The sequence below is a fragment of the Narcine bancroftii genome, chromosome 7 (assembly GCF_036971445.1).
Source record: "Narcine bancroftii isolate sNarBan1 chromosome 7, sNarBan1.hap1, whole genome shotgun sequence".
NCBI classification, from domain to species: Eukaryota; Metazoa; Chordata; class Chondrichthyes; order Torpediniformes; family Narcinidae; genus Narcine; species Narcine bancroftii.
Genome location: NC_091475.1, coordinates 188,870,119 through 188,885,182, shown reverse-complemented (window position 1 = coordinate 188,885,182; position 15,064 = coordinate 188,870,119). Strand labels below are relative to the sequence as shown.

Sequence of the window (15,064 nt, the reverse complement as noted above, 5' to 3'; positions counted from 1 at the left end):
TTTTCGGTAGACATGGTCTATAGCAGTACAACTTTTCATGTATACATGATGAGTATCAGAGACTAGGAAGCAAAATAATCACAAATGAAAATACAAATTTGCCAAGAAAAAATGTGGGATTGGTGTAATTGGTAGAACACTGTAGAACTGAAGGAAAACTGGTGTATGTTGCATATGATAGTTTTCCAGGATATACATTGCTTTCCCTTACAAAGTTACTACAGAACCATTTTTATCTTAGCCGCTCTTTAATTGGGAGTTGTAATGCCTCCATTGTCCTGTCAATTAAACAAAATTAAGATAAGCAAGAGTATCTGCAGATGCTAGAGTCCAGTGCAGGAGCAAAGGCCTGAGCCCTCTGCAGGAGTGCTAAAAATCAGGCAGACATCTAATAAAAAGGTGGAGGAAGGTAACAAGATGTCTATGGATAGTTTGATCTCCTAAAATGTAGAAAAAGAGAAAGGAGGGAGAGCTACTAGAGATGGACCAAGTGAATTTGAGCACAGGATGGAAGCAGGCAGCAGAGTGGATAAAGTTGCCGAGCTAATCTTAGGTGCTGGAGGCAGCATTGTTATAGTTGTCATTCTGATGGAAGAAAAGTTGAGGAGCCTTGCAGCATGGATTACTTGCTCATATCCACCAAAATGACAGGCAATGATAGTATGACAGAATATGGATATGTTTTTGAGAGATAAATTGGGGCAGGTATTGTTAGTGTAGGTCATAAATAAACACTTTAAAACAGATCTTATTTAAAATACTGGAGCTCTGCTAATGCTAGACATGTCGAGGCCTCAGAGCCTTTGCAAAAGCTTTGGAGTGTGCCCAAGAGACTTCAATAATGGATTGTTGTTTACAAAAAGGCTACAGATGAAAGACCTTGACGGAGCCACATATTGTCTGAAGGGAACTTGCTGTTCTAAGAGGGTCATGTGATTATGCAAGCAGAGAGAGTCAAACAGGCTTTCTCTGTGTGTGTGTGTGTGTGTGTGAGACAGAGACAGACACACACACACACACATTACTTCTACAGTGTTACAGTCAGTCAGCAGCCGGGATTGAAACGGACAATCTGGCAAGCTTGTGGAAAACCCCATTTGGAAAATGTGTTGTAAGTTCTTAGTTCAGCCTGGTCAAAGCCCTTGTAGTTCATGCAAGAGGAGAGGACTGGCTGTCTAATGTTTCACTTGGAATAAGAGAAATAAAAAGGAACTTTGTGGTGACCTGAAAGAAAGAGGTTATCATCTGGAGAATCCTTAGGGGACAAGTTTCATCAGCAAGTCACTGAAGTGGCTGATGGAAGTAAATCAGATGAGGATGTTCTGGAACAACAAATCTCTCTCTGAAAACTGACAAGAACCTTCCTGAGCGGTATCCATTTGCCTTTCAAGCTCCAAAGCCTGGTGAACTTTATAAATGTTAATTTCTGTGCACAGTATAAGAATTGCCTGCAATCAGTGAACTTGGAGAAATGAGAAGTGAGATTGGACTGTGAATCAAAGAACTCTTCTGAACTTACACACACATTACATGTACGTGCACTTAGAATTAGAAGGGGATTAAGTTAGGTTAGTTAAGTCAATAGTGATAAATTAAAGTGTGATCCTGTTTTCATGTTTAAAGATAATTAAAAGCAACTTTTGTTTAAGTAACCATTTGTCTTGGTGAATACTTATTGCTGCTGAGTTTTGGGGCCCTCTGGGCTCGTAACGATAGCTTCACCTTTGATTTGGAGAAAATGCAATGAGCCAAAGGAAAAGTTATTGAGGGTGAGGACAAGTTCTTCCAGGCAGAAGAGGATATTGTAGAGGGGGACTGGTTAGGTCTGTTATCAAGAAAGAAATGGAGAGCCTTGAGGCCTTCTTTATGGGGGATCAAAGTAAATGGAGACGAGACCTCCATGGTGAAAATGGGGCAGTCCAGCCCAGGAAACTGAAGGTTGTTGAACTGATGGAGAGCAAGTGAGGTATTCCAGATGTAGGTGGATAGGGACTGGAAGGGACTGAATAGAGTCGAGGTATGATAATATAAGTTCAGTGGACATTAAGTTTGAAGTTAGGGTTACCTGAGAAAGGTCCACTTTTTACAAGGCAGCCATCTTACATTGTCATTATTTCCATAGAGTATGTTGGAAAGAACTAGAACCTTCCTATTGTCGTAAATTTATAAGGCTTGCATTTCTTCCAGATTACTGGCGCATGATAGTTACAATATGCATATTTATTTACCCCATGTCATAGTTTAGATTTTGTTGCAAAATTAATTGCACAATTGGTGAATATTTGCAGAAATCATTATTTTTATGCTGATGCTTTCTGCAAATGAGAAATGTAAGATAACAGTTTATGTATATTTGCCACTATTAATGGAGCAAAAGATGAAATGATCTTCAGACTTCAGCTGGAGATAAGTAAAGAGTTTTGGGAATAGTGGAAAGTTTGGTCAAAGAGCTTGAAAGGGCATTTTTGAAGAACAAAAACATGCCAAACCAGAAAGCAAACTGCAATGTCCAATTAAAAAAAAGTCAATAATCAAGCAAAGGAGTGAACGGAGTTGGATAAATATATAAATAGTGCGCAATAATTTCAATATTTATATGATCTCCTTCAGTTCATAAGGAGATCATAAATGTAGCCACGGAGATAGGGTCATAACACCAGAATAAGTTGACCACTTTTGGATGGCATTTTGATCAGATGTCTATAGTGGACTTTAAGGATTTTGAAGGGCATGTACTTCTACTGTCCCTTACTCCTGCCTCTTCTTCCCACACTCCCATGCCACCACTGGATGGATTGAAGATAAAGCTGAGGATTGTGAAATCAGCACACACCGGTCAGTGGATGAAGGGACTTGAGTTTGGCAAGAACTGCAATTGAGTGGAAACTTTTGTGAGACATTGTTGCAGCAAAGTTTTACGGGGGTTAACTGTTTTATTCAAGTAGTTTGGGAAGTGTGGATATATTGGGATTGAAAGAATTGTGGCTGAGGGCCATCATTTTTTTCACGTGGCAAATAATCTGATAAATGGAAAAAGGTCATTCATTCGTGATGTGACTCTTAGCTTTGCACCAATGGAAAGGCAGGTGAAGAACGAAATGTAAAAATGGAATGCTTCAAAGTGATCTGAAAAAAATGTTAACAAGGTAATAACACTCTACATAATTAAAGATTCTATCTAGATAGACATAATTCACCAACTCTTTGTAAACATGGGTTACCTCTGTAATTTTTACTTACTTGAACGTTTAATTAATGCCTTTTTTCCCCCCTTGTCAGGTTTCTCTCACTCAGCATTCACATTTGGAATAGAAAGTCACATAAGTCAGTCAAACATCAATGGGACACTAGTGCCACCTGCAGCACTGATCTCTATCCTTCAGAAAGGATTGCAGTATGTCGAGGCAGAGATCAGCATCAATGAGGTAATTTGACAAACGATACATATAACTTCACCGCTGTTTTATGTTATTTCTATTTAATTGCATGAATACAAGAAGAGCTTGAAGGAGGGGGAATTGAATTTTTCAGATGCTGTTTGTGAATAGTTTAATTAAAAACATAATTCAGTGTATTAATTTTAACCACTAAAGCATTCATTTGCTGGAACAATTTAAAAAATTTGGCACTTCTTAATCATTAACACGTAGAGGGTGATTATAAATTTGGTTATGCTAGAATAAGAAGTAAAACTCAAGGTAACCACCAAGAGCAGCCTCAGTTATCCTTTCAAAATAAGTATAGATTAGGATAGGCCAGGTCCTTGAGTCGAGATCCTAAATTGGAGAAACGCCAATTTTAAGGAAACGAGAAAGGATCTAGAAAGTGTGAGTTGGAACAGGTTGTTTTCTGGCAAGGATTTGTTTGGTAACTGGGAAGCCTTCAAAAGTAAGAGAACAGAGTTTGTATATTCCTGTCAGGATTAAAGGCAAAGTTAACAGGCATAGAGTTTTTTAAGGGATATGATGGATCAGGTTAAGAAGATACAGGGGTATTAGGAGGTATAGGCAACAAGGAGCAAATGAGGTACTTGAGGATTGTTATAAATGAAACAAAAAAATCAAAACTGAAGGAAGACATGAGGTTTATCAGGCAGACAAGGTGTGGAAAAATCGTAAGGGTTTCTACAGGTATATTAAGAGCAAAAAATGATAGTAAGGGACCAGAACATCAGAGTAGTAGCAAATATATGGAGCCAAAGATGGGGGAGACCTTAAATGTTTTTTTTTGCATATGTATTTACTCAGGAAACTGGCACAAAGTCTTATGAAAGTGAGGCAAACAGGCAGTGAGGTCGTGTAACCTATACAGATTAAAGAAGAGGAGGAGCCTGCTGTTGAAAGGCAAATATATTCTCAGGGCCTGACAAGGTGTTTTCTCTCAGACCTTGAGGGAAGCTAGTGTAGAAATCGTAGGGGGCCTGGCAGTTACAGTGCCCTCCATAATGTTTGACAGACATTTTTTTCCTTTATTTGCCCCTGTGCTCCACGGTTTTAAATTTGTAATCAAACAATTCACATTTAATTAAAGTGCACATTCCAGATTTTATTCAAGGTTATTTGTATACATTTTGGTTTCACCATGTAAAAAAAATAACAGCACTGTTTATACATAGCCCTTTCATTCGATCATCTCCTCCATCTCTTCTCAGTAACACGACTTGTTGTTGCTGATTAGGCCAACTACTGTTGTGTCATTTGCAAGTTTGATGACACTTTAGGAGGTGGATCTGATGAGCATAAGCTATCCTCCAATCCCCCAGCACCTCATCTAAGGCTAAGGACTTGTTAAAATTACAGTGCCCTCCATAATATTTGAGACAAAGACATTTTTTTCCCCCCCTTTATTTGCTCCTGTGCTCCACAGTTTTAAATTTGTAATCAATTCACATGAGCATTTTTCGGATTTAATTCAAGGTTATTTGTATACATTTTGATTTGGCCATGTAGAAATTACAGTACTTTTTATAAGTAATCCCCTCATTTCAGGGCACCATAATCCTGAGTACCTAGATATGTTTTGTTGCTTCATTGGTGCAGGTGTAGGAGAGCTAAGCTAGCTTCTCGGCTTTTGATCAACTTTGGAGTCTGTGGTTGTCATTTTTTAACATGAGGATCAGAGTTGTGCCAAATGAAAGTCAAAGAACCCATTATGAGGCAGAAAAAAAAACAAAATTAAAACAGTAAGAAATTTCACTGAACCCTTAGGATTACCAAAATCAACTGTTTGGAACATCACTAAGCAGAAAGAACAAATTGGTGAGCTCAGTAATCACATAGGGACTTGTATTCCAAGGAAGAATTCTCATCATAATGAAGAACATGTATCTGAGAGATCAGAAACACTTTTCAGGAGGAAGGTAATGGATATGCCTCTGTCCGCAGAAGACTTCATGAACAGATATACAAAGGCTACACTGCAAGATGCAATCCGTGGCAAAGGTGATATGCTTGGGATCTTAGGCATTTCCTTTACTCATCCACACTTTGCTCCTGCCATCACTGATTCAGGTTAATCTTGGTCTCATCTGACCACAAGACCTTTCTCCAGAATTCTGCAGATTCTTATAAATGCTTCATGGCAAGCTGTAATATGACCATGCTTTCTGTGGCTAGCTAGTGGCTTACATCCTGCAGTGACATATTTTGGTCGTACAACATTTCACTTGTAAGGAAGGTGTATTAGCGACTGCACTTCCTGAGAAGACTGAAGCAGGCAAGGCTACTGGGCACCATCACGTCACTCTTCTACAGGAGCTGTATCGCGAGTGTCCTGGCCAGCAGCATCACAGTGCGGTATGGTTGCCGCAGAGAAATGGATCGGAGGTCTATCCAATGGACTATAAGAGTGGCAGAGAGTATCACTGGAGTATCCCTCCATTGATGTAAACTACCGGGATTGTTGTTTGAAGAGGGTGCGCAAAATCATTGAGGACGACCTCCACTCTGTACACAGCATTTTTCAACCGCTCATGTTGGGAAAGAGAGACAGGAGGCCAGCTCCCATCGGGAAAGGGATACAGGAGTATCCACCAGGCTGAGAAATGCTAATAACCAAAGGAACTGCTCACACTATTAGAGACTTACTGTTACGAGTTCAGTGAACCCCATATACCAGCAGTAATAGAAATACACCAAAGTATATGTTCCTTAAACAAAATTAGTTTAATTCTCTGAGTATAGAACAACACTAAGTTATTTACATCCCCCAACCTAATCTAAGCGCAAGTGTGTGTGATGTGTTTTCAAGAAAGTCCTTTATACTGGCCAATCTTCCACTGTCCACGTTTCCAAGGCTACAGTTTCCAGTAATCTTCAATCCTGTGCACAGAATCAGTTTCTGGGATGCATTTGCACATATTGCTAAAACCCAGAACCTTCTGTTTGCACCTGCCCTCAGAACTTTGCAAGGCATTGTTCTGTCTGTAAAAATGCATGCAACCTAACAGCTATCCCAATTCTAATCCCTTTTACAAGCATATATTTAATTAACCCATTGTGTCACATCACAAATTCACAAAACAACAAATATTTATTTATTTATTTGTATGTGTTAATACTTGTCCTGCATATGTATTGTCTGTATGTGTGTTTTGTCAGGTTGTACTTGTGCAATAAGATGATGTTGTTCGTTATTTAAAAAAGGCTGCAAAAATAATCCAGGAAATTATTGGCCGATGATCCTGACAGCAGTAGTGGGTTAGTTATCAAAGGTGTTCTAAGAGATCAGATGTACATAGACAGGGGCAGATTAGGGATTGTCAACATGGCTTTGTGCACGGTAGTTGTGTTTAACTAATCTTGTGGAATTATTTGAGTTGGTTACCAGGAAAGCTGATGAATGTAAGGCCATGGATAATGTCTATATGGATTTTAATAAGGCCTTTGACAAGGTCCTGCATGGCAGGTTAGTCAGGAAGTTTCATGGTGAGGTAGTAAATTAGATGAGACTATCTTAACAGGAGAAGCCAGAGAGCAGTAGTGGATGATTGCTTCTCTGACTGGTGGCTTGTGATTAGTGGTGTGCCTCAAGGGTCAATGTGCTGGGTCCACGGTTGTTTGTCATCTATGTCAATAATCTCGATGATAACATGGTAAATTGGATCAGCAAGTTTACAGATGACACAAGGATCAGCAGTGTAGCGGATAGTGAGGAAGGCTTTCAAAGCTTGCACAAGGATCTGGAACAGCTGGAAAATTGGGTTGCATATTTGCAGATGAAATTTGATGCAGACAAGTTTGAGGTGTTGTATTTTGGAAGGACAAACCCAGGTAGGACATTCATGGTCAATGGTAGGGCACTGAGGAGCGTGGTAGAACGGAGGGATCTGGAAATACAGGGACATAATTCCCTGAAAGTGGCATCACAGGCATATAGGGTTGAAAAGAGAACTTTCGGCACTTTGCCTTCATAAATTTAATTATTGAATATAAGAGTTAGGATGTTATTGTAAAGTTGTGTAGGACATTGGTGAAGCTAAATTTGGAGAACTGTATGTAGTTTTGGCCACTTAACTACAGGAAAGATATCAATAAATTTGAAAGAGTGCAGAGAAGATTTACTGTACGTTTCTGAGGAACCGATACTAGGGAAAGGTTAAAACTTGATTCCATGTAGAATAGAAGAATGAGGGAAGATTTGATAGAGGTATACAAAATTATGATGGGTACAGATGGAATAAATGTAAGAAGACTTTTTCTACTGAGTTGAGGTGAGATACAAACCAGAGGATATGGGTTAAGAGTGAAAGGGGAGAAGTTTAAGGAGAACTTCTTCACACAGTAATGAGAGTATGGAATGATCTGGCAGCTGATGTATTGAAAGCATGTTCAAATTTAACATTTAAGAAAAATTTGGACAGATATATGGATAAGAGGGGTATGGAAGGATATGGAATGAGTGCAGGTAAGTGGGACAAGGCAGTTTGGCACAGAGTAGAAGGGCCTGTTTTCTGTGCTGTATTGTTCTATGGGTCTGTGGAAGATGTAGCAAATGTGTAATGGCATCATAGGAAAGAAATCTTTTTTTGTAAAATAACAGTGATATTCTCAAAAATGTTACTCATATAAAATTTAAATTGTTTGCTTGTTTTATGCATCATCTTCAAGAAGTTGTGCATGTGCTGTGGAACTGAATGAATTTAATTAAACATCATGCCAGATCTATTCCCCAATTGAAAGATTTTTATAATTAATGGATAATTTTATCCAGTGATCCAGATGTTGCAAAGAAATTTCAAAATAAGTTTTAAATTAGACATACAGTAAGGTAACAGGGCCTTTTAGCCCACAAGTCTGCGCCACCCAAATAACCTAATTAACCTACGTCAGTACATTTTGAAAGGTGGTGGGAAACTAGAGCACCCAGAGAAAACACACACTGACACGTGAAGAACCTACTGTACAAACTACAGGCTCATTACTGACAGTTTTAGATTTCACAGACATGAGGATGTGAAGTTGCAATAAAACCCCAACATATAAGATGGCATTTCCACTCATGTAATCTGGCATAGGGAAGGTTTTTTTTACAGCAATTCTGATGCAAAGTTAAATGCTTGAATTTTTAGGTTATTTTTCTTCATGATATTTGTAATTTAGGTTAATGTTTAATTATAACTCTGTTGGATCCTGTGTCTCTCAGCAAGTTCCAGTTGGAGGAACCCATAACACAATATAAAGCTTTTCATAGGTCAGTAGCCTGCATGAATGACTTAACCTCTGCTCACACATTCTTGGCCATTGTTTTGCACACTTCATCTGCTTCAGCTGAAAAGTACTGGTTCCAGGTGCATATGGCTATGTTCAGTGTGTCAAGGCAAAAAGAACAAATGGCTTAAAGGCAGAAAGATAACATAACAAATAAACATGGTTTTGAAATTTTGCATAGTATAGCACAAATGAGCACAAACCAAATCTTCAGTTTTTAACAAGAACATTTAACATTTCTTTCCAAACTTTGAAATAATGGAAGCACAAGCATGCTTTTGTGCAAAAAGAAGCTCCAAATTCACAACTGAAACGTATCTGAATAATTTTATGGCAAGTACTTTGTATGCAGTGGTCTGTTTTCTTGTGATAAGCTCAGCAACTTTTAGGAAACCACGAATATTCAAATTGATCAAGCAGCTACTTTTGTCCTTCTGTTTCACTGCTATGTAATTTATAAAATAAACAATCCGAAAAATGTATGGGCCTGTTCATTCAATAAAGTACAATTTTGTTTTCTGGCTGATAATATTATTGGAAAAATGCAACTGTCTAAACATAACTGCTGAACTGTGCTTTGCTATTTCCTTTGTATCAAATACAGTAAATGAACTGTTATAGCATAGCATTACATCGTAGGACTCGGGTCCAATTCAGTCAAGTATGAAGTAAGCAGAAATTGCTGCAAGTGAGATTGGTGGTCAACTAAATTATTCAGAACATGGTTCTTGTATCAGATATTATCAATTTTATGCAGTTTTTAACCTTTATGAAATGTGGATATTCTTGTTTATTCTTTCTGCATTAATTATCACTTTACTGATTGCCCATGTGCGAGATGTGTTCATTTTCTTTTCTAACTTTAAGCCTTTCCTGAAATTTGGAACTTTGTTACCCTTGATTCCCTTACTCAGAGCACCAACCTAGAAAATAATATGCTGAATAATGCCATTTTCCTGCCTTTCTACCAGTAGGAAAACAGTTGGCAGGATCCCTGGCATTGCCTTACCTTCATTGTACTTTTTTTCCAAAATGTAGACTTAAAAATGCCATAGTCCTAAATTTGTGTTTGTAAAAATGGAAAAGGTTCAGTTTTTAATGTGATTATGAATTTGTGGTTGAATATTATGTGGTTGTATATTATGAATATACAGGTATGCGCCACTTAACGTCCACGATACATTCTGTGAAATTGGGCATTATGTGATGTGAACTTTATGTGAATACCATATTATACATTTAGCTATATGGGATACTGTAGGGATCAGTGTGGGGACTGATACGGGGCTGTGGGGAATCAGCGGAGTCGTGGGATCAGTGTGGGGACTGACACAGGGTGGCGGCGACAGAGTGGGGCAGTGGGATCAGTTGGGACTGATACAGGGTTGCGCTCGCAATCGCTTTTTCTAAATTTCTCATGGTAACTGAATAATTATGGGACCACAGATGTATATGCAGTCGGAAGTTGCTCTAATGGACGTTAAGCGGCATATATCTGTAAATCCTAAAGTTGATGTTGGTGATAACAACATTCTTCCATAAGTTGTATCATTTTGTAGCCTTCTAGAAATTAATGGATTGATGAAAATTTTAGATACTGTATATTTTGGCATATGTTAACCAGCAGATAGGTTGACCCCCCCCCCCCCCCCCTTTCTTAGCCTCATTTTAATGGTTTTATTTTACATCTGGCATATAGTTGACCCACATTTTTCAGGCTGTCGAGGCCTCCCAGGAACAACCCAAAAGTTTTTAAAACACCCAATCACAAGTAACAAAGCTGTAAATTAAGTAAGTAAAAAAAAATCTCGGCCTGCCAGGCACCAGTGTCAAGGTGTCAGGGAGCATTGGCAATGGGAAAGCGCTTCCAGCATCGACTTATACGCCAAATCGATGTCAATATGTTTTTTTGGTGAATTTAAGGTCTCAAAAGCATATCCAACGTACAAGTTGACCCCCGCGCCCTCCCCATTTTTGAGAATTTTTTGAGGGTTTCACAACTCAACTTATACACCAAATGTATGGCATTTGCAAATTGGTCTCATTCTTAAAATGCCCTGAAAATATTATAGAAGAGTAAGGTGATTTGTAATGTTATACAATGCCGAATCTTCTGCTTACCAAATCTAATGACTCTTAAAAGCACAATGTGCATTATTTTCCTTCAGATGAATATTTTGAATTCAATAGATCTTAATTGTGTGTGTTAAAATACTGCTGTTATTTCAACTCCTCCTGTATGTTTTTAAATTTACCCTTGTCTTTGAATGCTTCAATAATAACATCACAATTGCAGCATTCCAGACATCCACTGAAGTCCTGCAGTATTTAAAAAAAGCCAATGCTACAGAGATTTCTAATCATTTCTGTGTAGCTTTAATTGAAGGTTAGTGACAGCAATAATTGCTTTGCCACCAGTCACCACACTCTGTTCAAAATGTTGATTTATAGATTATATATTTTTTGAATTGGTATTAATGTTCCACTGCTCTAACATGGGTGGTAGGTCGGTTTTAAGTTCAAGTATCAAATATTTGGGCAGCAGGAGAAATGAGCAAACTGTTCTTTCACATGGGTGCTTCTATCTGTAATCCAGAGGCCAGCCTGATTACCATGCCAATGACTCACTGCATAAAAAAATAATGGTCATCTGGCTGGCTGACTGGTACTAGACTGATTTGCCACCATCTGGAGGCTGTAGGTCAGGTGATACGATGAGTATGCTCAATGTTCACAAACCCCCTGTAAATAATGATAGTGGTGTGCAGACAAGACCGTGTGGAATGTTGCATTTTCCAGATGAGTCAAATTAAAATTGGTTGTCAGGTTGAAATGGGTTATTTTATGACATAATAGTGGTTCTTTTATCTGTTTTTAATATTTTGATCAGGCCATTGAAGTTGGGCCAGGAAATGCATTCAGTTCTGATTATGTGTTGCAATTGAACTTCAAAATGCAGATGCTTGCAAGCCTTGTACTTTCCACAATGAGCTGAAGTGCTTTTTCATCGCTTAGTCTGAAACTGTTTCCAGTCATCTCAATTGACTCCCAAGGCTCAATTACGAAAGAGCAAATAAGGCTTCCTGATGGCTCTGGAAATTTATCTAATGAGTGTTTAAACAGGATTGAATCCTGCTCTGAGCTAGGGGTGTTTATCTCAGCCAGGGTGGTGAGTGCTGAGGCATCACAATTGACGTGGGGTTTCGAGTTTAGTTCGGCATAAACCTACTTCTGGATGTGGCATTTCTGAAAGTTGGCTCTTTGTGATATGCTTTTGGTGAACAGTTTCTCTGCTTTTTGCTGAGACACTTGGTCCAAAGCCCAGCAAGAAGTGTTTTGTCCTTCCAGGAAAGGAAAAGGGGAAAAAAAGATTGAAAAACAAGTAAGTAAAAAGTTGTCTTTTAACTGAAGGATCAGGGAATATAGTTGTGGTTGCCATTGTGGCACATTTAGATTTTATGGGAATGTGGCATGTTCAAGAACATATAATCTTACCTTCTAAATTCAGCAATTTAAGACACTAATCATTGTGCTAAGAAATAAGACGCTTAACCTCTCGGAATTATGCAAGTCGAGCTCAAATCTGCTGGGTTGCTGCTTTTTAAAAAAAAAATCATCAGGGCCCTCTCAGACAATGGGAAAGGAAAGCTGTATGGCCTGCCCCTATATTCTACTCCAAATTCTTAGCAGTTAATTTTTTAGACTCTTTCAGGTGGCCAGAAAACTGATGTAAAGCCACATATTCTACCCCTTTGCGGCTCTTGGGGTACCAACCTGAAAGAGCAGGAGGCATCTCCGAGGCGCAATTTATAACCCTCCTCTGGGAGGGATAATTGTCGGAGCACTGAAGTCCCCCTAGGCACCTGAATGCAGCCACCTGAAATCGGCTGCTAAGGGGTGGGCTGATGACAAACTACCCACGCCTGACAGCTCCCCCCACCCTCGCTGACCCAGCCCCCTAGCGTGGGACGTCGGGGCAGATGCGGCCAGCGCGGGACTATTGGGCACGGGCTGCCGGTGCAGGACATCAACAGGGGTAGCCAGCACGGGACTACCGGGCACAGGGTGCCGGTGCAGGACGTCAACAGGGGTTGCCGGCACAGGACTACAGGGCAGGGGCGGCCGGAGCAGGACTACGGGGTAGAGGCAGGCGGAGCGGAACGTCAGGGCAGGGGCGTCCCCTGCTGGCTGCCCCTGCCCCAACGTCCCGAAGGGACAGGAGGCGGAGTGTGCTGAGATGCCTCTCCTGCAACTGTCCCTTTCAGGGCTGCCACCTAAACGACCATTCCACAGGTCTGCATCCACTTCTGCAGACGCATTCTTGGTGGAGAATATTCCTGAAAGCGGGTTTTGCTACTTTCTAAAATAGCCTGGCAAACCACCCTCCTCCACCTGGCAGAACTTATCCTCACTCTAAATAACTTCAACTCATCCCATTTCTTCCAAATCAAAGTAGTAGTTATGGATACCCACATGGGTCCCAGCTACATCTGCATGTTTGTAGGCTTTGTGGAGCAATCCATGGTGCAAGCCTCCCAAATATTGACGACCACACCAGGGCTGCCTCATGCAACTGTTATGAGCTTATCAACTTCATCCAACTTCCAATTGGTCCATCTCCGAATACACTTTCCCCTTGCTGGATCTCTGTCTTCATCTCAGGAGACAAGCTTTCCACTGATATATACTAAAACCTTCTAACTCCCACAACTACCTGGAGTACACTTCCCACACCCTGTCCCCTTCAAGGATTCCATCCCCTCTCAATTTCTCTGTCTCCACTGCATCTGTTCCCAAGGTGAGATCTTCCAGTCCAGAGGTTTTGAAATGTCTACCGCCTTCCACCACCACTATAACTCAGCCCTCACCCGCATTTCCAACTCATCTGCCCTGGCTCCCTCTGCCCCCAGATAGAACATAGAATCCCCCTCATCCTCACCTATCATCCCAGTAGCCTCCACATCCAACACATCATCCACTGGAATTTCTGACACTTACCACAGGATCCCACCACCAGACACGTTCCCTCTCCTCCCCTCACGGCGTTCAACAGGGACCACTCCCTCTGCGATTCCCTTGTGCACTCATCACCACCCCAGCACCGTCCCCATGTGCCTTCAGGAGGTGTAACACTTACACCCACACCTCCTCCCTCACCACAGTCCAGGGCCCCAAACAGGCCTTTCACATGAAGCAACACCACGTACATCCAGAGGACTTGTTTACTGCATCCAGTGGCATCCTTTGTAGCATTCTCTACATTGGAGAGATCAGTCGCTCACTAGGAGATTACTTCTTCAGCACCTCCTCACCATTCGCAACCACAAGGACCTCCCAGTAGCTAACCATTTCAATTCCGTGTCACACTCCTGTGATCACATCTTCCTTGGCCTTATGCACTGTCCCACCCTGACCACCCATAGATTGGAGGAATAACATCTTATTTACCATTTGGACACTCTCCAGCCATGTGGCAATTGACTTTACTGCTTTCATTACACCTGCTTGCCTTTTCTTTCCCTTCCTCCTTTTCCAGTCTTTCCAGTTCTTTCACCCTCCCAGCCCATCCATCCCTCCCGCCCCCTCATTGCTGCTGTCCCCTCCCTTCTTTCTCCACCTATCAAAAAGGGAGGAACACATGGAAGGGCACCAAGAATAGTGTTTTTTACCATCACCGGTGGGGGAAAAAATGCTCATAGATGCATGCCCCCGTGTGCCTACCACAAAAAAGTGTCAGGAAATTACAGAGAAAACTGCTAGTAGCGGCCTTGGCAGCTGACACAAGTACTGGCCTTCTCTGTCTTCAAGATGACACGTAAACCTAAGTTTCCTATCAACACAGGTGCTGAGCTCAGCTTGTTTCCACCAACATACTTTGCAAGGAAGCTTAAGCGACAGGACCTTGCTATTCAAACCGCAAATGGGACATCCATTCCCAGCTTTGGCATGCGTCATGTCACAATTATGATAGGAGAGGCAACATTCCATTGGGATTGTATTTTGGCTTCCATCGTGCAGCCCATTTTGGGTGCAGATTTCTTACGATACCATGACCTGCTAGTTGTTGTTAAGCAGAGGAGTTAGTCAATGCCACCACTTTCCAAACATGCCCATTGATAAATAGCGAAGGACGAGTTTTCCAGCTCAGGGTGCACAACCTGCACAAAGATACCTATGCTGCCCTGCTTAACAAATTTCCTGGTGTGCTCTCTCTCAATTTAAATTCCTCCACAATGGCCCATGATGTGTCCCATTATATAGACACCTCAAGCCCGCCAATTTACGCCAGGGCTCGTTGTCTCCCGCCAAATAAGCTGCAATAAGCAAAGGCAGAATTTACTGCCATGGAGGAATTG

The 15,064-nt window shown here is 40.8% G+C and overlaps 1 protein-coding gene across 8 annotated transcripts in view; it reads left to right on the top strand.

Moving 5' to 3' along the window:
- Positions 1-15,064, top strand: part of LOC138739520 (F-box-like/WD repeat-containing protein TBL1X) — a 469,684-nt gene that overhangs the window by 382,447 nt on the left and 72,173 nt on the right. For 7 of the 8 annotated variants that reach the window (XM_069891762.1, XM_069891761.1, XM_069891765.1 and 4 more), the window contains one exon: positions 3,280-3,425. The exons of the other annotated variant lie outside the window; for it this stretch is intronic. In XM_069891762.1, the coding sequence (XP_069747863.1) occupies positions 3,280-3,425 (146 nt within the window). The remainder of the gene's footprint in view (positions 1-3,279; positions 3,426-15,064) is intronic. 8 annotated transcript variants of the gene reach the window in all.